The sequence below is a fragment of the Panthera tigris genome, chromosome A2 (assembly GCF_018350195.1).
Source record: "Panthera tigris isolate Pti1 chromosome A2, P.tigris_Pti1_mat1.1, whole genome shotgun sequence".
In the NCBI taxonomy this organism is placed as follows: Eukaryota; Metazoa; Chordata; class Mammalia; order Carnivora; family Felidae; genus Panthera; species Panthera tigris.
In genome coordinates, this window is record NC_056661.1 from 64,898,301 (window position 1) to 64,924,223 (window position 25,923).

Consider the following 25,923-nt stretch of genomic DNA (forward strand, 5'->3'; position numbering starts at 1 on the left):
AAGACACTGCCATTGTCTTTTGTTCAGGGGACTGTTTTAATCTCACCAAAACAATCATTTATAATCTCAAATCTTATTTAAACATCCTGGTAAAGGCAGGGTAGCTAGCCACTACTGAGATGCCCTGTGCTGAGCCCCAAGGTCCCCACCATCCTACTGTCCCCATGCAGCCCATGGGGTAGGCACTGCCACGGTTATGCCCGCTTTACAGATAAGGAAACCGAGGGTGTGACGGTGACGTACATAGCTGCCCGTCACCGAAGCTTCGGTTCTGCGGTGCTGTTATCCAACAGCGCTTGCCACCAAGAGAAGAGAATGACAGTCCCCGTCACGTTCGATAAATGCCTCCCTCTCGCTGCATTCACCACCTTATTTGACTTGTAGGGGTTCGTGGAGCGCAAAAGGGGATTCGTATAGTATGTCAACGGAGAACAAGCTCGCCACGGTCTGCGTGCGTGTCGCTCATTCCACACCCAGGCGCTCGGCTCGGTGCTCAGTGCTAGGTGCTCGGTGCTCTCAAGTAGGTGCCTGGGGCCGGGGTTGGGGGCGGGGGGCGGGGGGGATCTCTGAGCAGAAGCCCCGCTGGGGAGTGTTGTGGGGAAGGAAGTCTCATTGGACTGTGCAGCTCCACGTCCCGTAATAAATATGGTGCCACTAGAGGGCACCAAAGACTTCATGCTGGCAGGTGCTGTTTCCCTCCATGGTCCACCTGCCTGGGGACAAGCTTTGACCATCCCGGTCCCTTCCTGTCAGGCTGGATGGGAGCCCTCTCAGGGTGAGGCATGGAGTGTTTTTTGTTGTTTTTTGTTGTTGTTGTTGTTGTTGTTGTTGTGTTTTTGTCTTCTTTCTTTCTTCCTTTCTTTCTATTCTCAAGTTAGTTAACATACAGTGTAGTCTTGGCTTCAGGAGTAGAACCCAGTAATTCATCACTTAGACATTACACCCAATGCTCATGCCTACAGGGGCCCTTCTTAATGTCCATCATCCATTTTCCCCGCCCCGATCAACCCTTAGTTGGAGATTCATTTCTGGGCTGCAAGCCTGGCTCAATATTCACTAATCAATCAGTGTGTCCATCACATGAATAGAAGAAAGGATAAGAACCATAGGATCCTGTGAATAGATGCAGAAAAGGCTTTTGACAAAATACAGCCTCCTTTCCTAATGAAAACCCTCCCTCAAGAAAGTCGAGATAGAAGCAACATACCCTGACATCATAAAAATCATGTATGAAAGACCCATAACTAATATCCTCAATGGGAAAAAACTGAGAGCTTTCCCCCTGAGATCAGGAGCATGACAGGGATGTCCACTCTCACCGCTGTTGTTTAACACAGTGTTTGAAGTCCAAGCGTCGGCAGTCAGACAACAAAATGAAATGAAAGGCATCCACATTGGCAAAGAAGGAGTCAAACTTTCACTCTTCGCAGATGACATGATACGCTACGTGGAAAATCCTAAAGACTCCACCAAAAAGCTGCTAGAACTGATAGATGAAATCAGCAAAGTCACAGGATATGAAATCAACATAGAGAAATCGGTTGCATTGCTATACGCCAATAATGAAGCAACAGAAAGAGACATCGGAGAATCGATCCCAGGTACAATTGCATCAAAAACCATAAAATAATCTAGGAAATTCCCAGCCAAAGATGTAAAAGACCTGTACTCTGAAAACTATAGAAAGCTGATGAAGGACATTGAAGAAGACACAAAGAAATTGGGAAAACATTCCATGCTCATGGATTGGAAGAAGAAATATTGTTAAAATGCCGATACTACCCAAAGCACTCTACGTATTCGATGCAATCCCAATCTAAATAGCATCAGCATTCTTCACAGAGCTAGAACAAACAATCCTAAGGTTTGTACGGAACCAGAAAAGTCCCCGAATGACCAAAGCAATGTTGGAAAAGAAAACCAAAGCGGGAGGCATCACAATCCCAGACTTTAGCTTGTATTACAAAACTGTAATCATCAAGACAGTATGGTATTGGTACAAAACAGACACACAGATCAGTGGAACAGAACAGAGAACCCAGAAACGGACCTACAAATATAAGAGGCATGGAGTGTTTTTACAGGAAGCAGCTTAATCACACCCAGGGGCCCCAGAGCCTTAAGCTATGGTGACAAAGACCACTTGATTTTTGTCAAAGAAGTTGAATCCTTATTATATTTGAGAGCATGTTCTCACATGGGGAGGGGGATCTTGCACCCATAAACTCACACGCAAACACTCCTTTCCTAGTTCCCTACCCCACAGATCCTCCTGGTGACTACCAGCTCCCACGGGCCCCCACGGGCCTCATAAGGTAGACAGATGGCACCGTGTGGCATTCCACAGGCCATGTGCCCCGCACACAGGAAGAGCCTGGAGCCACTGTGTGCTGCCCACAGCTGCACAACAGACTAAGCTGAGGCACCAGGACCCAAACTGTCACGGTCACTAGTCAGAGACCACAGGCATCCCTGCTTCCATGAAGCCCGAGGCCCTCTGTCCAGCGAGATGGCGCCATCTTGGCTGAGGAAGGACACCAGCATGGGAGGGACCAGCTGGGAATCGGCAGCTCTCTGCAGCCAGCTAAGTGGGTGGGCCTTGGGGGAGTCCCAGCACATACTCTGGCCTCAGTTTCTTCAACTGCTTTAAAAAAAAAATGGCAGGGTGATGGGGCTTGAAGTAGACCAGTTGTTCTCACATTGTAGAGCTCATCACGGCGGCCTGGTTCACTTATAGCAACAGAGGTTGCTGGGACCCACCCGAGAGTACAAGGCCATGCATGTGCTGCTGGTTGGGGACACACTGAGAAACCCTACGCTGGAGACTGTCTGTTTCCAGAAGCTCCAAGGTGCTGCCGTGCTGGCAGTGTTCGGAGGGAAACGAACTGTGTTCTCATGACTGCCCTGCTGTCATTGCACCTGCTGCAGGTGAGGTGTGGCCACAGTCCCGGCTGTGTGGTGTACTCACTTTGCAGTCCCCTGGACCTGACGGCCTGTGGTCTTCATGGAAGCGTCCAGAAGGCCCATAATCATGCACTGACCATCTTGTGAATGGCCAACCCTCAGTAACGCAAACTAACCTTTATCATGTATTTGCTTATTAAGCCGTCTTCCTCCATTTCTAGTGTCCAAGGCCTGCCTAACGTTCCCCAGGTAGGTACTGAAAGCACGGTCACCTTGCGGATGTAAGCCTGCAGTCCCTTGACGCCGTACATCCTAAAAACAAACCACATCTTCAGAGAGCGAAACCTTCGGCCCAGCGGCAACTGCCAGTGCTGAAACAGAACAGAAAACGCTGCGTCAGGGAGGAAGGTACCTCGAGCTGGTTTTCCTCTGGCTCCTGGGGCACCTGTTTCTCTTGGAGACAGCTGATTCCCTGGAGGCCTCCCCTCCCCGTCCGGCCACCATGCGGGCTGAGCAAAGCCCACGGCTGGAGGCTCTCTTTGCAGAGCCCCGAGACAGACGAGGACCGACCAGGCTGCTTCCTGGGAAGGCACTGTGTTCTCGGAGCATATGTGTGCAGGTTGCGCACGGATGGAGCTCACCAGCCAGCGGGGGCACGGGCGTCTGCAACTGCGGGCAGGAGGAGGCCGAAACCCACCCCTTCGGCTCAGCGTGTTCCCTGTGCTGTTCTGGCACCCTTTTCTAGAACAATAGGGGTTCTCTTCCTCCCCCACCCCCGCTGCCACAGAATGACCCGCAAGACGGTCACTAGAAAATACAACCCTGACATGCCGGTCCTCCAATAAGCTTTCCCTAGTTTTTCCTCAATCTGTCAGCCGGCTGGCACTCCACCAGCTGTGGGGCCCCCGCAATGGCTGCAAATGCACGAAAGCCAGCAAGAAAGGACCCAGAAAGGAGGGAGGGCAAGGGGGCCTTCTGGGACCATAAAACGGGCACTTCATTGTGACTTTTCAAATGGTCAGGTTCTGTCACCTACAGAGAAGATGCTGAGGGCATTTCAGGCTCCCTCTCTGTTCCCTGGACCTTCCCTGCAGGGCAGGGCTCGCGGAGGGCTGTATCGGGGCAGGGGGCACAGCCCGGACCCTCCCCCAGCGCATCCGTGATGGGCACAGTGGGGCTGTCCGGGCCCTGCTCCCTCTGTAGCGCAGCGGGCGGGTGGGTTTGAACCTTCGTGCTGAGCATGCCCAGGCCACGCCGCTTCTGAAGGGCAAATGCATCACCAGGGGGTCCCAGCAAGGGCTTCACGGAAGCCCCTCAAGTTGCAAAGAGAAACAGGGGCCTGCTACTGACGCTCAGAGGCACCGGACCCGGTGTCACCCTGTGTCCACCAGGCACTGTGCCCAGCGGGTTCACGCAGCATTTCACCCCATCACCCTCACGCCTGTGAAGCCGGGGCTTGTGTCTTCATCTTACGGGAGGACAGCAGGCGTGGAGAGGCTAGGAGGCCACGTGCGACGCCCCAGAGCCCGGATGGCCCCCGCGGACACAGATCCGCCCTAAGGGACAGCACGTCTGCAGGTTGTTGGGGGAAAACCGAACTCACTCACAGGCCTTTCTGGAAAGTCAGAAAGCCTACCACCCCCACTGTGGTGGTGATGGGCAGTGCTTTCTTGGCATTGTTCACCACAGATGCTGCATTCCAAAATCATTCCCCACCGCGTCAGCGAACGTCCTGGAGATCAAGACAGGACTGAGGTCTAACACTCAGAGGAATAGCCTCATTAATGAATCATGAATGGCTTAGTTAATCTTTACACCGGGAGGAATGGCTTGGGACCTAACTTAATTTCTGCGGTCCTGGAGTAAAAATGCACACAGTTTAATCGAGCGCTGATTCAAACGTTGCCCTAGAATGCTGTCACCACCTGTCCTGAGCCTGGGGCAGGACCGGGGTAGATGTCCCCCGGAAGAGAAATTCCCTTTGCACCCAGCCTGTAAGTTCAGAGATGACAGGACGTGTCATAAGGCTTTATGGAATATTGTTGACCACTGTACTTAAATAGTCAGGAGGAAAATCCACATACACGGGCCACCTAAAATGATTCTGCATGTGGAAGTCAGTCAGTACTCGAGGTTTCTTGGACACCAAAGGAGCTATTTCTGGGTACTTTTCCCTCCACAACTGAAAATTTTAAAACCTTATCTCCAGGCTGTCCTGTGTGTCGTCCCACTCTTGATAAGCCACCGAAATGGACCAGAAGATGTATTTTCCTCACTCAGATAGCATGGGGGCTGTGAGGCTCAGTGAGTGGGCTTTTGACCCAGGTTCTTGGCTCTCTTTAAATTAGGTTCAGCAAATTCTTTGACCTCGAACCTCTTGTTTCCGCATCTGTGAAATGGGTATAATGATGCCCACTTTGCCTAAGACCAGGTAAATAAATGGTAGGTAAATGCTGCTACGGTTCCCTCTTTGGTCATTCACAAGCAGACATGATGTAAAACCCCCTTTGCCAAGGTGTTCCCACTCCCTCCTCCTGGTGCTGAGTCTGCCCTTGTGCCCCCATCCCTTGAGGGCTGACCGTCCTGCCAGGGGCTGCTCATGCCTTTCACCCTACACTTCCCGGACTGGCCTGGTCAGGGGCCTAGAATTCCCGGGGGGGGGGGCCTCCTCTGCAACCTGGAGGCCGTGACCACCTCAGGTTGAAGTTTCCATCATCTTTGAACAAAATGATGATGATGTCTGTGATATATATATTTTTTTCATCTGCTGAGCCCAGCACTCCCTCGTCAAGAACAGCCCGGACCCCAGGGCATTTGCCCAGACTTCACTCTAAAGGAAGAAACCATAAAAGAGCTCCAGAAGTACCTATATGTGGATCGAAAAGGAAAGATATCCCTACATTCTAGCTAAGAGAGCAGTAAAACTGCCAGAAAATACGGTCAGGGGCTCTCCAGGGCTGTGGCACAGGGAAGGGGGTCAGGGTGGGAGGCGGGTGACACGTACTTGTGAGGAGTGGATGGAAGGAACAACACTCATAGGGCAAGACTGGTGCCCCAGGCCCTTTGCACAGCCAGGGCCCAGACACAGGCTCCCCTGCTGAGGCTCCCACCGACCTGCGTATTCTTTCCTGGTGGGAATGCCCTGCATCTGCCCCCACTTGATCTCTCCTACTTTGTGGCACTGTTTTTCTAAGGACTCACTTATGTGCATCAGTTTTTAGAGGACTCTCTGCTCCAGAATAATTTCCCCATCCTAATTTGCTCCTCCACGAATTTCATCTGCTTATTCACGGACCACGAGATGCCTGCAGAGAATACACTATGCGCCTGCCCCCTGGCTCTCTCCGCGGGCGCGCGCAGCAGGACATAAAGCACGTCCTCCCAAGCCAGGGGGGACGGCCGCGAGGGCGGGCTGCCACAGTGCCGCACGCCCGCCTGGATCCAGGTCCTTCCCAAACAGCAGGTGGACCAACCCGAAGCTGCCCACACACGACCTACAGTTCATAGGCTGCCGGCATATGATGCCTGGGACTTGGTTCTCATAAACAGCACAAGGAGAGTCTAAGCGAAGCTAACGGGGCCCTAGCTGACCAGCTGGAACATGTTCCCTCGGGCCGGCAACAGCCAGCAGCAAGGAGCAGCGTGTTCCAGATCTGTCTCAGCACGGCGGCTCACAGCGGTGTGCAGAATGGTTATCCCCGCGTGTGTGGTCATCTGTGCCCCTGTCTCCCTCGGTAGCCTGGGGGTCCGGGAGGGAGGCATGGGGCCTCACTCATCTCTGAGAAGCTTCCAGAGCCGTGCGTAGCTCCCGGCTGACAAAGAGGGCCATCCAAGCACCGCTGTGGTCTCTGACTCTGATCTCCCACTGCCCTAAGGGGAGAGTGTGCGCCCCAGGCGCACGGCAGCCGTGTGGAATGGACGGGCCGTGTGGTCTAAGGACAACACCTGTTCTTACAGAGGATTTTGGGGGCAGAAGTTCCTGCCTCCTTCCGAGGGGCGCAGGCAAGATCCTTTCCTCCTGATCCGAGACCCGGAGTCGGTGGGCTCAGCACAGCTGTCTGTGGCCTGGCTTAGGACCCAGCTAGAAGGTGTCCTCTACGGTGACTCTGAGCCTGAGCGGAACAGGAGGGTAGCGGGAGTTACAGCCCATGACAGGACCCCTCTCTGTGTTCACACTTTCGATCACCTGAGCCCTGGACTCAGCGCGTCAAATCTCCCACTTACCCGGTAGTCGGTGATAAGCCCTGGAAAAGAGAAAGAAATAGAAAAGAGAAGCCATCAGACACACTGGTCGATTTCACATCTATTCCTTCTCACCTTCAAGGTAAACTTCCTGTGTCCCGTCCCTCACCTCCGGCACCAGCAGAAGGCAGGAGGCTGGGTGTTTGGGGGGCACTTCCCAAGGTACCAAATCCAAGGGGCTTTCCAAGAGAGCAGGGTTCCCAGGACAAATTGGAAATGCCAGATTACAACTGGATTCCCATTCGCTTCACTTTCTATGGTTACAGAAGCACAAAACCCGAGCTATCTTCTGGTATCGGCATTCGGAGCAAGTGAAGCCTTCCTCGTGCACTCATTCATGCGCAGGAAGGTGAATTTGTGATATACAGAGTGAGTAGGATATCAGACAAGAATCTAACTTTTAGGGCACCTGGGTGGCTCAGTCGGTTAAGTGTCTGACTCTTGATCTTGGCTCAGGTCATGATTTCATGGTTTGTGAGATCGAGCCCCCACACTGGGCTCTGCAAGGACAGTGTGAAGCTGCTTGGCCTGGGATCCTCTCTCTCTCTCTCTCTCTCTCTCTCTCTCTCTCTCTCTCAAAATCAATAAACTTAAAAAAAAGGAATCAAACTTTTGATGAGTGTTCATGTCTGTATTCTCGGATCTTAGTACAGAATCTGGCATGGAGCAGATACCTGAGTGTACATTCGATCAATGTCGTTATCCTGGATTCAAATGGCTTCATAGTGGTTACAAAAAAATGGATGGTTAAGGGACGCCTGGGTGGCTCCCTCGGTTAAGCATCCGACTTCGGCTCAGGTCACGATCTCGCGGTTCGTGAGTTCGAGCCCTGCGCCGGGCTCTGTGCTGACGGCTCGGAGTCTGATGCAATGCACACCCACTGTCACAGATGGCTCTTCACCCGCTGTGTAGACGGGTCTACACTATACTTACAAGGAAATCTAAAGTCGACACTTATTATTGATTTTTTGACTATCATCCAGAGACAGTAGGCGTTTTCTTTTCTGTTCTTTTTTTTTTTTTCAAATGTTTATTTAGTTTTGAGAGAGAGAGAGAGAGAAAGACAGAGTGTGAGCAGGGGAGGGGCAGAAAGAGAGGGAGACGCAGGATCCGAAGCAGGCTCCAGGCTCCGAGCTGTCAGCACAGAGCCCGACGCGGGGCTCGAACCCACGAACCGTGAGATCATGACCTGAGCTGAAGTCAGATGCTTACCCGACCGAGCCCTCCAGGCGTTTTCTTATTTAGGGTCATAACATGGTAGAGATGGGAGAACATTCAGGGCCACTGTGCCAGGTCCCACCCCCTAATCTTAGGAGGGACCCTGTGATGAAAGCCCAAGGTCACACAGCCCAGGTCAACTCCCAGCCACCACTGTCTGCACCATGTGAAATGGGGTTGTCAAACATCAACAGCAGGGTCACCAGAAGTGGCCTGACAGGGAGGCATAGACACCAGCAGACATAACATAACAGCACCCAAAATATATGTGGTGCACGAGGAGCACTCAGTAAGAGTCTGTTAAGAACCCAGATGACACCAGATGACGTCGTGAATGGAGTTGAATGTCCTTCCCTTTTAGTTTATGTCACGGTGCCGTCCCCATAGCCACCAGCCATGTGTGGCCATTCAAATGTCATTCCAGTGAAATACAGTTAAAAACTGAGCTCTTTGGGGCACCTGGGGGGCTCAGTCGGTTGAACATCCACCTTCAGCTCAGGTCATGATCTCGAGGTTTGTTAGTTCGAGCCCACGTCGGGCTCTGTGCAGTCAGCCTGTCAGCGCAGAGCCTGCTTGGGATCTTCTGTCCCCCTCTTTCTGCCTCCCCTGATTGTGCTCTCCCGAAAATAAACACATATTTAGAAAACAAATAACTTTAAAATTTTTTTAATGTTTATTTTTGAGAGAGAGAGAGAGAGGGAGAGAGAGACAGTGCCAGTGGGGGAGGGGCAGAGAGAGAGGGAGACAGAATCCGAAGCGGGCTCCAGGCTCGGAGCTGGCAGCACAGAGCCCGACGTGGGGCTTGAACCCACAGACGGCGAGATCATGACCTGAGCCGAAGTCAGATGCTTAATCGACTGACTCACCCAGGCACCCTCCCAAAACAAATAATAAGTTTTATGTGCCTGGTCAGTCTTTACGGCTACAGAGGATACACAGGGGGTGAGCAACCTCTAAATTTGCAAATGGCACGATAAAAACAACACATGAGACTGGCAAGAAATAACACCACATGACAACAGCATCTGCACTGGGGGGGGTGGGGTCATGGGGACTTTCTGGCTCCCCCCGCTTTATGCTTCTAGTTTCCAAATGTACAGTTTCTATAATGGAAGAGTTTGTCTGAAAAGTCTGTGTCACAGGTGCGGCCACTTTTCCCCATCACCTGCATTTTGACAGGATTGTCTGTTATATATATAAACCATCCCACATGGTTTGGTCCTAGTTCAAAGTCAGTGTCAACCCGTAGCTGGCAGGCGCCCAGTGAGACAAACTCATAAACACGGGAATGAAACGTGGGGATGTACTAGAAAGGCAACCACTCCCACATTGCTGTCCCACTGTCGCTGCTGGCCACCTCCCCCTTGGTCCAGCTGTGTTCCAACAGCAGGACACTTGGATCTGAGGTTCCAGGGGAGGCGGAGGGACAACAGTCACAAACCAGTGATCGAGGTGGCTGCGTGGCGAGAGTCACGTGCCCTGAAGGAGCCACAAGGGTGAAGGGACAGGAGGGCATCTGCCTCCGTGCAGAGACCCGGGAAGACCTCTCGTCCTGGACCCAGTGATGAGAGGGAGGCATCCTAATGACCCCCAGGGGGGACAGCGGGCTGCTGTGGTCCTGCGAGCTGAGCAGGGGGCCACAGGGCAGTCGTGAGTGGTTTTTTTAATCGTTAAATAAAGAGGAGATTTCTTTATTGAACTGAAAGGACCATAAAAAAAACTCTAAAGAAGGTTTCATTTCAAGGAGCAGAGGGCTTAGCAACGTTAGAGCTGAACCCACGCAGATTAAATAAGCCCTTACATCCACTGGCCACAAGAGCTTAAAGCTGATTTTCGGTGCTCTACTTGCTAAATGCAAAACGGGACACTGTTTTTGTTGACTTAGAGAGGTTTTTGTGGGGTTTTTTTGGTTTTTTGTTTGTTTGTTTTTTTAGGGAAAGAATCCAAATAACTAATATTTTTCATCTCTAACAGCCATAGCCAATATTTCAATAGGAAAGAGCCTTTCTATAAAAGCGGAAGAAAATAATTTATTGTATGTCTAGAGTAATAAGCTTTCCTCAGATGCCCTTGGCGTAAAGTCATTCCAAGGATCACCTCATGGTTTAAGGGCAACATTTTGCTTTTTAACTGTCATGATTGCAAAGATTTTCATGATCCGAACATGAAATACATATTTTTAAATATAAGAGCTTGGCAGTTGGTTCATTATTTCACACTGTTTCATGCCAATTCAATTCTTTAAAAACTAGACTTTATTTTTTTAATTTTAGGGCGTTTTAGGTCCTGAGCAAAACGGAGCAGGTATGTAGAAACTGTAAATAGCAATGGGGTGAGTGTCTGTATTAGACCTGAAAACACTGACATTTAAAAGTAATAGTTCTACGTATGTTTTTAAAACTACAGAAATATAGGGGCGCCTGCGTATCTTGTCGGTTAAGCGTCCGACTTCAGCTCAGGTCACGAGTTCGAGTTTGTAAGTTCGAGCCCCGCGTCGGGCTCTGTGCTGACAGCTCAGAGACCGGGGCCTGCTTCCGATTCTGTGTCTCCCTCTCTCTCTGCCCCTCCCCGGCTCGTGCTCTGTCTCTCTTTGTCTCTCAAGAATAAATAAATGTTCAAAAAAAATTTTTTTTTTAAACTGCAAAAATGTAGAGGAAATTAGGAAAATTCACAAGACATTATACCATCCAGCTATAAGTATTATTTACATTTGGAAAATTTTCATTCCCTGCACTAAAAAACCAAACAACTTTTGTATTGCTGGGATCATTCTTCTCAATATGCAGCTCTTATTTCTTTGACAAGAATCTCAGAGAGGGGCACCTGGGTGGCTCAGCCGGTTGAGCGTCCGACTCTCGATTTCAGCTCAGGTCGTGATCCCAGGGCCGTGGGATCGAGCCTTGCATTGGGCTCTGCTCTGAGCATAGAGCCTGCCTGGGATTCTCTCTCTCTCTCTCTCTCTCTCTCTCTCTCTAATGAAAATGAAGGGGCTGTTTTGCGTTTTCTAGGAATTGTGTTGCATGACAGGTTATTGCACGAGGAGGCCCTGGAGGAATCCCTCCAGCATCTGTGTCTGAGCCCCACTGTGGCCTCGGAGAGCCACCTGCCCAGGCTTCCCCGCCAGACTCCATAGGCACAGAGGTGGCTCGTGTCCCGTACAGAGGGCAGGTTTGAAAGTCCAATGGATGAGAGGCACACAGCCGTGTGTTCCCTGCCCGGGAGTCAACCAGTTTTCCCTTCACTCCCTGAACCCCCAGCACCTCCCCCCACCGTCCCCCTAAGCTCTCTTCCCCATGGTGGTATGGGTATAAGCAGACATACGTTCTCAGACACGAGGGCAATCATTCTTTCTAAGGATTCTACCCAGGAGGTGTCCACCCCACATGGAAAGCTGTGCCCCCTGGCCGTGTGGTTGCCCTCCCCGGCTCCTGCACTGAGCAGTTCTGGAGCGGGGGGGGGGGGGCACCGAGGCAGCCCTCCCCACCCCTCACCACCCTCCTGGGGAGGCAGCTCCCATGGTCTGGTCTCTGTGGACTGGAACCTTCCTCTCTGGCTCCTGGCAGAAAGGGCGCTCTGAAAACAAAACCAGAACACCGAGAAAGCAGGGACCCCCCCGCAGAGTACCTGAGTCCTGATGGCTGTGCTTTAAGTAGACAGGGTCCAGCTTAAAGGCTCCGATTAGGTCTGTCCTCTTTTTCACCCTGGTTTGAGAGAACACAGGGTGGGGCTTAATGAGGAAGCCACTGGGACAAGCCCCCCTGCAGCCCCTCCCTCCTGGTCCCTCTTCCAGCAGGCTCAGCACAGGCACACCCGCTTTGGGACGCTTCCCTGGGACCCCGCTCTGCCAGCGCATCCCTCACCTGGGTGCCCGACACCCACAGGACCCCAGCACCTGAGGGGGCGGCATCATAAAAAATAAATCTTTGCTTTCCATCCCTGGTTCCTGGCACACAACTCTTAAAACCCTTGGAATCTCTTGGAGGGTGAAGAATGGCTTTGGTAAGCCAAGGAGAAGACAGGTGACTGTCCTCCCCCTGCCCCCTGGGGAGCTTCAGGGCCCCCTGGGGGCCGGTTGCCAGGGAAACCAAGGAGATTTGAGGCTGGAACTCTGAGCCCTACCCCCAGTCTCTGGGGTGGGGGTGGTCACAGGAGAGGGAGGGACTTGAGACTGAGTTAACCACCAATGACCAACGACGCAATCAACCATACCTACGTGGTGAAGGACGGGGTTGGTGATACATCAACGTGCCAGGACGGAGCCGCAGCCGGGGAGGACAGGGAGGCTCTGTGTCCTCTACCCACACCCATACCTTGTCCTGCACATCCCTTCCCTCTGGCTGCTCGCTCGTTTCCTTTGTGACAGATCAGCAAATGTAAGTCGCGCAACTTTCTGAGCGCTCGAAGCTGTTAGCAAATTATCAAATCTGAAGGAGCGGGGGGTTCGCGGGAACCCCCAACTTTACAGCAAGCTGGACAGAAGGGCGGGAACCTTTGGACCTTGTGGGACCGAGCCCCTCTACCTGTGGGGTCTGTGGGGACTCCAGATGGTTAGCGTCAGAATGGAGTCCCATTACGGGACGCCCAGTTGGTGTCCAGAGAGCTGGTGAACTGGCGTCAGGAAGCAAAACCCAACAGGGGAACATTTGTCCCCTCTGTCGGTCCAGGCTTGGCATCGGGCCACTGGCAGGCATCACCAGCGTGTGCGGGATGAACAGGGGCCAGAGGTGAGGCATTCCTACCGCGAACCACCCTCAGATTCGGTACAAATGATAGTCCCGGATAACCCAGGTCACCACTCTCCTCTGGGCTGGGGTTTGAGGTCTGAGCCTGACGATAATCGCCTCTCTGCCTCATCTGGCAGCATGGACACCGTCTCAAAGCAATCTTATGGCAAATGGACCATCCTTAGGGCAAACCGGGGAAGAAACGTCCGTCTGACAGTAGCTTGGGCTTGAACGCAAATACCGTGTGGACGAGTCCGTGCGAGAGAAAACCAGAAAGCATGAAATAGCACGTCGGGATGTGACTCAGCCACAACGAGGAAGGACCAAGAGCCCAGATGTACTTAGGAAAAGCAATGGAAGTGTTATTTCTTCAAAGAGTTAGAAGGCAGACTATGTCAATAAGCAATAATAAGCTGTCGGGGGCTGGCTTGGCCTTTGACCTGTGCAAGAAAATGGATTGCACCTGACCTTATGCATGGGCATCTAGGAATTCTAGTACATTCTGGGCAGTATACGAGGGAGCCCTGGCACAGCTCCCTTTGGTCTCTCTGTACCGGAGAACACTCTGTGCATAGCCTTAAAGAGGGACAGCGAGAGAGAAGGGGGTAGAACTCCGTCCTTTGTAAATGAAGATCACATTCTCCTTCCCACTGAGGCCAGCGATGACCCCGGAGCCCGTGTGTTTTTAATCAAAACATTTGCGCGGTGTTAAAGCCATGCAAAAAAGTGTAAATAATAATACCCACAGCTCGCTGAGTATGACACAAAACCCGAGCACTGTTAAATCTGTAGGTCCCTCGCCTTGCCGTCCTTGGAGGAGGCTACGGGGCCGCCTGTGGGTCTGCCACTCCCAGAGAGTTCTACAGAATTCTCTGCACAAATTCCTTCATAACCTATGGTATTGTTTTGCACGTTTCTAAATGGTGCACGTTTCTAAATGGTTTCTAATAAGTTGCTCAAAAATAAATCACATCAGGGGGCGCCTGGGTGGCTCAGTCGGTTAAGCGTCTGACTCTTGATTTTGGCTCCAGTCATGATCTCACGGTCTGTGAGGTCGAGCCCCACATTGGGCTCTGAGTGTGGAACCTGCTTGGGATTCTCTCTCTCTTCTGCCTCTCTGTCTCTCAAAATAAATAAATAAACATTAAAAAAAAGAATAGGTTTCCTGTAATATTTTTGGTAGATATCTCTCATCAGATTGAGAAAGTTCCCTTCTGTTCCTATTTTACTTAAAACTTCTGTTTCGCGGGGATGTAGAATTTCACCTGATGCTTTTTCTGCATCTAATACAATGATGACTCTTCCCTCCTTGACTCTTTACATGGCACATGACATTTCAAAACCTTCTAATAGCTGTGAACCACCCCAGAGTAGCTGGAATAAACACATTTGGTCATGATATACTATCTCGTTTTCCTGAAACATCACTACATGCTAATATTTGACTTCAAAATTTTCATATTGGAATTTGTGAGTGAAACAAACTTTGTTTTTCTTTCTTTCCTTTTCTTTCCTTTTCTTTTCTTTTCTTTTCTTTTCTTTTTTTCTTTCTCCATACCTTTTTTTGTTCCCTCAGCCTCTCATCTGGTTTTGGAATCCAAGATGGCCTAACTTATGATATGACAGTGGGAGTGTGTCCTCCTTACTGTTTTCTGTGAGGTGCATTTATGATCAGACTGATAAATGCCTTCACAGCTTGGTAGAGTTTGCTCTCAGGAGAATTTGGATGCTTCCGTTGTGTGAAAAATTTAACTTCTGACAATAATTTAATAACTATATCGAATATAGCTATATTAAAGTAGTTGTATATAATTGTCTTTAATAGCTGTAAGATTTGGGGCATTTTTCTATTTATTCTGGAGCATATTCATATGCTTGATGTGGCCATTGAATGCGGACATTCGTAGGCAACGTTGGGCATGACGTTTGACAGTGTTGCAAAAGGAAGGCTATTTAGGGCTGGGTGTCTCAGTCGGTTGAGCGTCCGACTCTTGATTATGGCTCAGGTCATGATCCCAGGGTTTTGAGATCCAGCCCTGCCTCAGGCTCTGTGCTGAGTGTGGAGCCTGCTCGGGATTCTCTCTCCCTCTGCCCCTCTCCCCGATCATGCGCTCTCTCCCTCTCTCTAAAATGAAATAAAATAAAAATAAATAAATAAGAGCTTCTTGCTTTAAGAAAAAAAAAAGGAAGTTTGGGGTGCCCAAGTGGCTCAGTCAGTTAAGCGTCCAACTTTTGGTTTCAGCTCAGGTCACGATCTCACAGTTTGTGAGTTCAAGCCCTGTATCAGGCTCTCTTGCTGTCAGCACAAAGCCCACTTTAGCTTTAGGTAACTCTGTCTCCCTCTCTTTCTGTCCCTCCTCTGTGCTTTCTCTCTCCAAAATAAGTAAACACTTAAAAAAATTTTGAAGGGCACCTGGGTGGCTCAGTCGGTTGAGTGTCTGACTTCGGCTCAGGTGGTGATCTCAGAAGTTCTTGAGTTTGAGTCCCGCGTCGGGCTCTGTGCTGACAGCTCAGAGCCCAGAGCCTGCTTCCGATCCTGTGTCTCCCCCTCTCGCTGCCCCTCCCCCACCTCTCTTTCTCTTTCTTTCAAAAATAAATATACATTAAAAATATGTTTTTAATTTTTTTTTTAAAAAGGAAGGCTATTTAAACAGAGACATGTGTGCGAGCACACACACACACACACCTGCACCCCCACACACGCACACACACACACGCGGGCACACACAGAACCGGCCTGTGAAGGTGGCCGTGTCACCTCCCGCTGAATGGGCCTCATGGGACAGAAACTGTCCTCCTGCCACCAGACATATTCCTGAGGGAGGGTCCTGGGGGATGGGGGAAGGGGACTCCTGTGTTGTTTGGGAGTCTACATTGTCTTTTTCTAAGCCTACAATACCGCGTAAGGCTCACGGAATGAGGGCTCATGGAATGAGGGCTCATGGTACGTCCTGGTGCCAGTCGGTGACCAAGAAAACTTTCAAGATATGGCACGGCGCCAAAGTGCAAAGAAACCAAAAAGATACGTAGAAAACTGTGCATTAGCACTTATAAAGCAAGTTCTAGAATCAAGTGTTACATAACTACAGTGATTGACCATCTTCCCAAGAAACCCAGTGTAACAGAAGCGTGCAAACGCTGTGAAACTATTTGTGATAAAACTTAATTTTTATTTGCAAAAAGACATCAAGCCTCTTTTTAAAGGTAGACTAGGGGCGCCTGGGTGGCTCAGTCGGTTAAGCGGCCGACTTCGGCTCAGGTCACGATCTCGCAGTTCATGAGTTCAAGCCCCGCGTCGGGCTCTGTGCTGACAGCTCAGAGCCTGGAGCCTGTTTCAGATTCTGTGTCTCCCTCTCTCTGACCCTCCCCCATTCATGCTCTGTCTCTTTCTGTCTCAAAAATAAAATAAATGTTAAAAAAAAAATTAAAAAAAAAAAGGTAGACTAAAACATGTCCTGGGTGAATCTGAGGCTTTCTTTGGAGAAAAATCTGATGCTAAAGAGATAGTAAGGTCTGAGCAGAACGGCTTATATTTACATATAAAAGATTCAAAACACCAAATGAACAATAAAAAAACTTATGAACAGAATAATGAAATCATTATGAAATGTATTTATTCACTGTGCTTATAATGACGTGCAGGTTTTAGAAACTCCAATTATCTTGTCCATTTCAATATTTAGAGAAAATAACCAATGTATTTACTTTAAATTACAGACTAACCACTGGCAAAATTTCATTAAACAAAAAAGAGACTCTTCTGATTTTAAGAAGTACAAAACAGCCAGTGAGAGCAATAAAAAAAAAAATCCATTTATATCTTACTTGTCGTATGAGCAAAAAATTTAAATACGTCTATAAAAAAATTCCCAGTTTAGGATGATTTGTTTGCTTTCAGCTCTTAGGGGGTCTAAAGAGATGCCTGCCCCTTCCGAAATCTGGTTTTTAACGAGCGTCTTGCTACCTGTATTCTGTTGTGTTGACACCTCATTTTATTGCAATAACCTCTTAGAATAGCAAAACATAGGTATTTGAGTCCATAGATGTTCAGGACAGTGAGCAGAAGGCTCTGAGTAGGCTCTCAGCCTTCACTGTCTGCCCAATGCCCGTCACCACACTGCCCATGAGCACGAGGGACCACTCACCTTGGAGAGGGACCACCCACATTGGAGAGGGACCACCCACCTTGGAGAGGGACCACCCACCTTGGGAAGGGACCACCCACCTTGGGAAGGGACCACCCACCTTGGGGAGGGACCACCCACCTTGGGAAGGGACCACCCACCTTGGGGAGGGACCACCCACCTTGGAGCAGGGAGAGGGGCGGGGGAGAGTGCTGGGGACCCACAGCTCAGGTAGACAAACAGGGGAGGGTGGCTTCAGTCCATCTCTTCCTGTTTGGCCTTTGGGCTGTCCATGCCTGGGCTAAAATCCAGGACTAGTTTCGGTAGTCAGAGGGAAAGTGGGATCAGCCCGAACAAGAACGGAGACACAACGGGGCCTGATTTTGCCTCAGCCGCCCCAAAGAACAGCTCTCGTTCTCCAGTTTCCCCCATATCCACCCGGAACAATGCTAATGCCTGTCATCTAGATGCGTGTTTGTAAAATGTGTGTTCGCTTTCCTGTGTGTGTTCTTAATTGGCATCCTGTGAGACTCGTGATTCTGCATCTGACGATCTTTACTCGTCTTTAAAACCTCACGTCATCGCGGGGCGCCTGGGTGGCTCAGTTGGTTAACCGTTGGACTCTGGATTTCGGCTCAGGTCACGATCTCACGGTTCGTGAGTTTGAGCTCCGCGTGAGGCTCTGTGCTGACGACACGGAGCCTGCTTGGGATTCTCTCTCTCTCTCCGTCTCTTAAACATTTGTGGCCATGGCATGGAGGAGAGTTGTGTGTCCATAAGCAGAATCCCGGTTGCCTCATCCATAAAATCAGGAAGAACAATTCCTACATTAGTTTAGCTGTGGTATAGCTATCATCTTTTTTTTTTTTTTTTTTTTTTTTTTTTTTTTTTAAATTTTTTTTTCAACGTTTTTTTTTATTTTTGGGACAGAGAGAGACAGAGCATGAACGGGGGAGGGGCAGAGAGAGAGGGAGACACAGAATCGGAAACAGGCTCCAGGCTCCGAGCCATCAGCCCAGAGCCTGACGCGGGGCTCGAACTCACGGACCGCGAGATCGTGACCTGGCTGAAGTCGGACGCTTAACCGACTGCGCCACCCAGGCGCCCCTAGCTATCATCTTTAAAGTACACATGCTCCGGGAGCCTGGCCTCACCTGTGCACAAGGTCACGCTGGCCACAGGACTGAGCACTCAGCCCAGCAATGGTGCTGTAAGGGCTCTCATTAATTAGTGACACATTAAAAAGTTGCCTCTTTCTGTAAAAATGCCAACTTTTACACGTGGAGAGCAGACTCAAAACAAATTTAAATCCACGTCGACCACCTGAATGATCTTCAGTGGCATTCACCTGAGTTCACTGTGGTGCACGCATCTGTCTCCGGGCCTTTGCACTACCAGTCCTCATCACCCACCCGGCCCAGGTACGCACACTGCTTATTCTGTCACCTCGTGTGGCCCTTTGTCAAATGCCATGTCACCAAATAGAATTTCCCTGAGCTCTCCGTGTCCAACAATTGGGCAGAGAATGAATGGGTCCATGGAGGCCTCCCACTCACACATTCCCCCTCGACCTTCCAGCTCCCTGTTGTCCCCAAGCTTCTCTGAACCTCTGCCTTCTCTCTTCCCAAGCCCTTCGCTTGCTGGACCTCAAGCTGCATTGGCCTGGACTTGATTTTATTCAGTTTCTCATTTCACGTTGGCTGTATTGCATTTACCGGAAACTCTGTCCCACGGCTGAGACCTCTAGAGCCCAGAGATAACAGCCCTCTGGTGTGAGGTCCACGGTGCTCAAAATCAAATGCTTTCCAATGCAATCAGACCTCTCCTCCTCCTTGTTATTCTTGGTTTGGATGGCACTGCCCCAACTCGGACCCTGGTCCCTCAGCACCACCACAGTGCAGCCCCCGGTGGGGGTAGGACATCTGTGGGAAGGGCCTTCTGCAAGCAGGGCAATGCTAAACATCGTCCCCACCAAAAGGAGAGAGCAACTTCTTTGTAGTAAAAAGAGAGAGAGAGAGAGAGAGAGAGAGAGAGCAAGCAGGTGGTTGGGTATAGCAAGATCAAAAGAAAACATCAAGTTTGATAAGAATCAAATAAACCGATCAGGAAGTGGGTGGCATGATTAAGTATATGGTTTAAAATAAGCTGACCTGGTTTAAATTCCTAAATGTTAGCCTTATGGTTTTATCTAGTAATTTCTTGCGAGCACCATCACGGACTGAATTGTGTCCCCAGCCCGCAATTCACCTGCTGGAGCCCTGACCCCCAGGACCTCAGAATGTGACCGCATGGGGACAGAGGCAAGGAGGTTAAAATGAGGTCACATGCCTGGGTCCTAAGCCAACGTGACCAGTGTGTCCCTAAGAAGAGGACACAGACCCACAGAGGAAAGACCGAGTGCCGACACAGGAAGAAGGCGGCCGTCGGCATGCCAGGTAGAGAGGCGTCAGCAGAGACCCGCCCACCTGGGCCCCCGTCTCTGGTTTCCAGCCTCCAGAATGAGGAGGAAATACGTCTCTGTGGCGCGCGGTGGTTTGTCACAGCGTCCCTGGCACAGTGCCTCAAACAGCGGGCAGGGGCTACTTTTGTCTTGAAACGTAGATCCTTCCACATCCAACTCTGTCACCCAATCCACACGCTCGTGAAATCAAGGCCTGCACCCCCGGTTTGGGGTAGGAGCGATTTTCCCACACTCACAAAATCACCCCAAAATCCTCGACAACCATTCCGTCCAGGACCCCAGCGGCTCAGGACACGGAAAGCACATTCTCTGTTGCAATTTAACATTGGACCCATGTGTTCATGTGGCCTCAACTCATGACCCTCTCCCGTGTGCCCTCCAGCCCCGGGGATAACTGACTGCCCTCCTCTGGGGTAAAACCTCAAACACTGGGTGTTGCCCTTACATCTTATATTTGATTTTATTCAGCGGACAATCAGCTTCACCCTCTGTCCTTCTCCCAGTGATGTGGCCTCACCCTGTGCGCCCCGGGTCTCTCCTCCACATCACGTCCGCTCTGTCAGGCTTCCCTTTGCGGGCTGCTGCCTCAACCGGGCAAGATGTTCTTGTTCCCGAGCGACCCCGGCAGCCTGGTTACGCCCCGTGAGGGGCTCGGGCCCTTCCCAACCACGCCGCTGACAAAGCTGTCCTCTCTCGTCCTTAACTGGCTCACTGGCTCTTTGGACCCAAGGGCAGGACGCCACGTTGTTATATTCATCCCTACCACCTCTCAGTGTGTGATCACAGATCGCGGCCCCAAATGCTTTTGGTCCCTCGTAGCCTCAGTTGCCCCATGCATGAGGGGGCCGGATGCCCCGGAGCTCCAGTGATTTACGTTACAGAAAGGGCGTTGAGGGCCGCCCATGGAAACAGCCGTCTCTGATATTATTTTCCCCAGGTCATCAGTGAAACACCTGGGCATGCTGTGAGGCCCTCTGGCCGCCACCTCCTGGCGGTCCCCATCACTTTACCCCCGACAACCCTCCGGTCTTTTTGTGGGCTTTCTTGGCCCGATGCCTCACTGCCAGCTAAGGACCCTGTGTGCTCCTGTGTCAGCTCACACGGGGGCCACCACCCCTCCCCAAATAAAGGCGAAAGGGCCCTCTACTGGCTCTGTGCCAGCTCTGTGCCCACGAGCCACAATCTGACCAAACACACCAGCAGAGCAGAATTACATTTCAGTGCCAATTAAAGCTCAAAGAGAGGGACTTTGGACACACCGTATGAACCATTCTTTAGCATTCCAGTTAAAATAGACAAACGCAGCCACAAGAACACGAAAGAACACTGAGGTTCATAACAGCTATAGCTTATAAGATCCTTACTCGTATTTCGGACGAAGCCACGTCTAGAATGGGCCCACCAGTGGGCTTTAAAGTCACATATCAAAGTTTCAGTCCAAGGCAGACAAAAAAGAATTGATTTGAACCAATTTTTTAGTAAAGCACTGAAAATATGGTTTAATCTTTAGACAAACTAGTCAAGGGACACACTGGTCGCGCAGTAAACCGGGAGAACAGACTTCAGTTGGGTCAGATGAGAACTGCTTTCTTCACCCCTCCAAGGTGAGAACCCATTGATGCAATTACATGCCGAATGATTTTGCACAAAATTCATGCAAACCCTCCCCCCCAGTCCAAAGGTTGATTTACCTCCTTCTTAGTGCAATGAACATAGCAGAACCATTACCCTGTGTTCCCACACTGCTCCCAGTGACTGCTATTTCTTTAAAAATCATCTACATGATGGAATATCACCCACTTTCATTTCTGAATTCTTTTTCTTGCTCTAAATAGAACCAACATAATTCTGGCATGCTATTAAGAATTTTCAGAGAATCTCATGGGAAAAGGGATTACTTTTATTTTTCCTTAACAAATGTGTTCAAGCCCTTAGACTCATTAACCATCTACGAAGAAAGACACAGAAACAACCGAATTAGAAATACGTCCTGAAATGTCCTTGCGTTGTTTTTGGTAACACTAGGTAGGTCAGACTACAGATTTTGCTGTATTAACCTTCTCTCCTTGTGCCAATGGCTCGCACTAATATGTTCTTATCAGCAGTTCACAGTCAGGTAAGGTTGGGCAAGAATCCCGCCCCTGGTTCAGCATGGAAGCAAGCAGTGAGCAGGTAACACGTGAGATGGCCCAGCGATGGCATCCTCCTCACCTGCCAGGCTTCTTTCCCACAAGGCCACTCGGGGAAAGTGCGGTGCGCATGGGGTAACTGACATGTAGCCGTGGGGGAAACTTACCACATGGCAGAGCAGTCGAAATTCACCAGCATCCATTTGTGCGGATTGAAGTTAAATGAGTCTGCAAACTGCCGAGGAGAAATAACAAAAAGAAGCCACTTCCGTTACTAACGTCTAGTTGTACAACAAGACTCCCTGCACAGTAATTCACAGCTGGGAGGGTCTGGACTCTGGAACCCGCTGGGGCGACCACGTGACCTCCCCACGTGTCTTCATATTCATGTTTAAATGGGGATAACAAATCACACTCGGGATCCCTCGAGCTGCTACGGACCTGACTGCGGGCTGACACCCAAAGTGAGGAGGGCAGCTTTGAAGCCAGACACTTGGGGGTTTGATCCCAGCTCAACGGCTCACTCTGTGTGCACGGGAACGGGAATGTCTATTTTATGGAGAAATCGTGGCATCACAGCCACGAACTCCTCAGCCCAGCTCCTGGCATGGGGTAAACTCGCCAGGTCGGGTGCTGTGCTGTGACTGTTGGCTGATCGGCGGCCAGTGAGCCAGCCTGGTGCTGGGCCGGCTACGGACTTCTGACAGCTCCTGGTGAATCGGGAAGGTCCGACCAGAGAGCCGTCATCAGAATGCAACGTGAGAGTGAGCGTCGGGGACCATGACTTGGGTTCACTGCTCAGAGGAGGGGGCGGTGCTCGCTGAGTCCGGCTGGAGTTGCCTGCACAGGGTCACCCCACGGAAACCGGAGCGAGGCATGAGGCCCTGGGGCATGGAGGCCGTCAGGACTGCTGGCACTCCTTGGGGCGTGGTGCCAGGCACCCAGAAGAAATCCAGAAAGTGTTTGCATGAAGGGTGATATGAAGGATCTCATTCTTTTTAGGACAGAAAGAGCTTTGGACTAAAAGCCCCAGACTCTGGCCTCAGTGCTTCCACGTCTGGCCGGGGGCCCTTGGTGCAATAACTCTATGAAAAATAAGTGAGGGGCTGGAATGAGACAATCTAGAACCTTCGTATGAACACACGCTTTCATTTACGTGCTAATCCTAACTTGGGGTAGGGCCATCACATCTGAAACGAGGGAAGCACGTTGAGGACCTTGGATCGTTCAAAATATGCTGACTCCCAAAAGATAATCCGAGCGCAACCCCAAGAAACGACGCGGAGAGTTGCTGTGCCCTGGGAGGACGCCCATCCCTAGCAGCAACGGGACCCGGATCACGTTCTGGGGGATCTCCTGCTCTGAAATGCAAAGCTCCAATTTTTAATCGGGAAAACTCACAGTTGGACTTTTCCTCATAAAATGAGACATTATCGATATTTTATGTCACACGCTTTCCAACGTATGTAGTCTGGAGTCATATAAAATGTATCTACCAGGGCGCCTGGGGGGCTCAGTCAGTTGAGCACCTGACTCTTGATTTCAGCCCAGGTCATGATCTCGAGGTCATGGGATCGAGCCCCACACTGGGCTCCACGCTGAGTGTGGAACCTGCTTGGGATTCTCTCTCTCCCTCTCTCTCAAACCCTCTCCCCGCTCTTGTGTGAGTGTGCATGCACAGGAGCCTGTGCCCTCTCTCTGTCTCCCTCTTTCTCTCTCTCTCAAATATAAATGAGTGAGCAAATGAATGAATGAGTGAATGAACGAAATGTATCTACCTTTCAAACTACGAGATTATTTGGAATAAGTGGAATACTAATTCGCATGTACTATGTCAGGACATCGTACCGATCTGGCCTATGAAACACTTCCTGCCAGCAGCTTCCTCAACATCACGAACTGGCAAAGTTCTTAGTATACGCATATCATCATGAGCTTTGGGAGGGTGAAAACTTCATGTCTAACCGGTGGTAATCGGGATCACCCCAATTTTTATTTCACTGGTTGGTTCTTTCACCAACACCAACGTAATTACCAACTACTCTTCCTGTGTACCTAAACATCTTCGTCTTTAAAAAAAAAACTGGGGGGGCGCCTGGGTGGCTCAGTCGGTTGAGCGTCCAACTTCGGCTCAGGTCATGATCTCATAGTTCGTGGGTTCGAGCCCCGCGTCGGGCTCTGTGCTGATAGCCTGGACTGCTTTGGATTCTGTGTCTCCTTCTCTCTCTGCCCCTCCCCCACTCACGCTTTGTCTCACTCTGTTTCTCAAAAATAAATTTAAATGTAAAAAAAAAAAAATTTAACATTTATTTATTTATTTATGAGCGACAGAGAGAGATAGTCACGAGTGGGGCAGGGGCAGGGAGGGAGGGAGAGACAGAATCCGAAGCAGGCTCCAGGCTCCGAGCTGTCAGCACAGAGCCCGACGCGGGGCTCAAACGCACGAACCGCAAGATCATGACCTGAGCCGAAGTCGGACGCTTAACCGACTGAGCCCCCCAGGCGCCCCTCTTCGTCTTTATTTTTAAAGGCAATAACCGAGTTCATCAATTTTAGGTGCTGCGGCATTTCCAAACAGAAAATAAGATCTCAACAACCGAGACTGGCTGAGGAGGGCGCTCTGTGTTTCCACGGAGCTATCGTAAGTGGGGAGTTCTCACATCCTTCCAAAGGCGTGCCCAGGTTTATCGTCAGGCTGATGCACAGACCTGGGCCCAGCTGGAGGCCCAGGGATGCAGCCACACGCATAAATCCCCAGCGGAAGCAGAGTTAAAGGCAGCGGCAGAGATAAAGGTCCCAGTCTGGCAGGTGGCTGAAATCTCTCCCCGCCTCCGACCTCTTCTCTGTTTGGTTCCAGGGAGGCAGCGAGGGCACCAGGGGCCAGGGGGGTGCCGCGCCACCCCGGAGACGTCCGCTCGGCTGACAGCCGCCTCGCACGTCAACCCCCACTCGGGGCGGCAGGGAGGACATTCATTTCCTTCCAGGTTTCAATCAAAGTGACTTGGAGCAAGACACGGGAAAGGACAACGGGTTTCATTTGTTGATAAAAGGAGACAACACGTGAAAGATGGGCTTTGTTTGCCGAGAATTGTATTAGTTCCCTCCCGGAGGGGCTGGTCTGTTTGATCGTCTTTCATTACCGGCCCGCTGTGTGCTCCTCCTGTTGGCAGAGCGACGGGATGTTATCTCGGGGCTGGGGCCTCGCAGGATATTGCAGGCCCCTTATCTGACCAGCCGAGCAGGAAGGCCCTCGCCAGAAGAGAACAATGCAGGAGACACGGAAATGACTCAGCGTCGGGCATGAAATCCCGTCTGCCGCTGGCCGATAGGATCTTGCTAGAGTGCCCAGCTCCACGGTGGCCTGACAGTTAGTCCCCCCTGACAAGCACCCCCCCAAGAAAGCCAAAGCCCCAAGTCCTGGGTTCACAGGGAAAAGATTGTGCAATCCTAAACCTGATATGTAGAAAGACCAGGCCTTGGGTACAGGCACACACATCCCCGAAGATGGCTTTGCCTTCTGTCCCCCGAGGCTGCGGGGACAGACGCCCTCCCCTGCCAGTGATGTGTACCGTCTCTGTGATGTGAGGTGTGCAGGTGGTAAAGAGGTCTGTCTGTCGTTTCCCAGCCCCAAACACCCACAAAACCGGCTACGGGCAGCGAACCCCAGAGGGCTGGCCGTCAGCATGGTTACCAGAACTCCTCATAGGCCACAACCCCCCTCCCCAATATTTATCGGGGCCTTTGGAAGCCCCACATGCCCCTCCCTCCCCAGGACGGATCTGAGGACTGGCCCGTATTCAGCGATCAATAAGCAAATACCGAGTGAGAGAGTACATAAATGAATGTGACGTGAAGGAGGTAGGAACCAGAATGCTATTTCATTCGTTGGTAATAAGAGGGTACTCTTTTCTAAGAGGGGAACACTGGTATTCTATACCTGACACCCCTTTTTCTGGTATTATGGCCCCATGAGAATCCACATGAGTAATCAGCAAATGAATGGGCAGCGTGGCCCGACAGCGGAGAGAGGTTTGGAGGGACGGTCTGCTCAGCCATGGCGAAATCACAGAATCCAACTCACGCACAGCCCTTGCCGTGTGCCAGACGCTGCTTTTTAAGCC

The 25,923-nt window shown here is 50.8% G+C and overlaps 1 protein-coding gene across 1 annotated transcript in view; it reads right to left on the reverse strand.

Moving 5' to 3' along the window:
• The window catches only part of DDC (dopa decarboxylase), a 65,453-nt gene that overhangs the window by 6,009 nt on the left and 33,521 nt on the right, over positions 1 to 25,923 (reverse strand). The window contains exons 8-11 of the mRNA XM_007094768.3: positions 21,970 to 22,037; positions 11,989 to 12,065; positions 7,129 to 7,148; positions 3,177 to 3,275 (exon numbers count right to left, since the gene is read on the reverse strand). Of these exons, the coding sequence (XP_007094830.2) occupies positions 3,177 to 3,275; positions 7,129 to 7,148; positions 11,989 to 12,065; positions 21,970 to 22,037 (264 nt within the window). The remainder of the gene's footprint in view (positions 1 to 3,176; positions 3,276 to 7,128; positions 7,149 to 11,988; positions 12,066 to 21,969; positions 22,038 to 25,923) is intronic.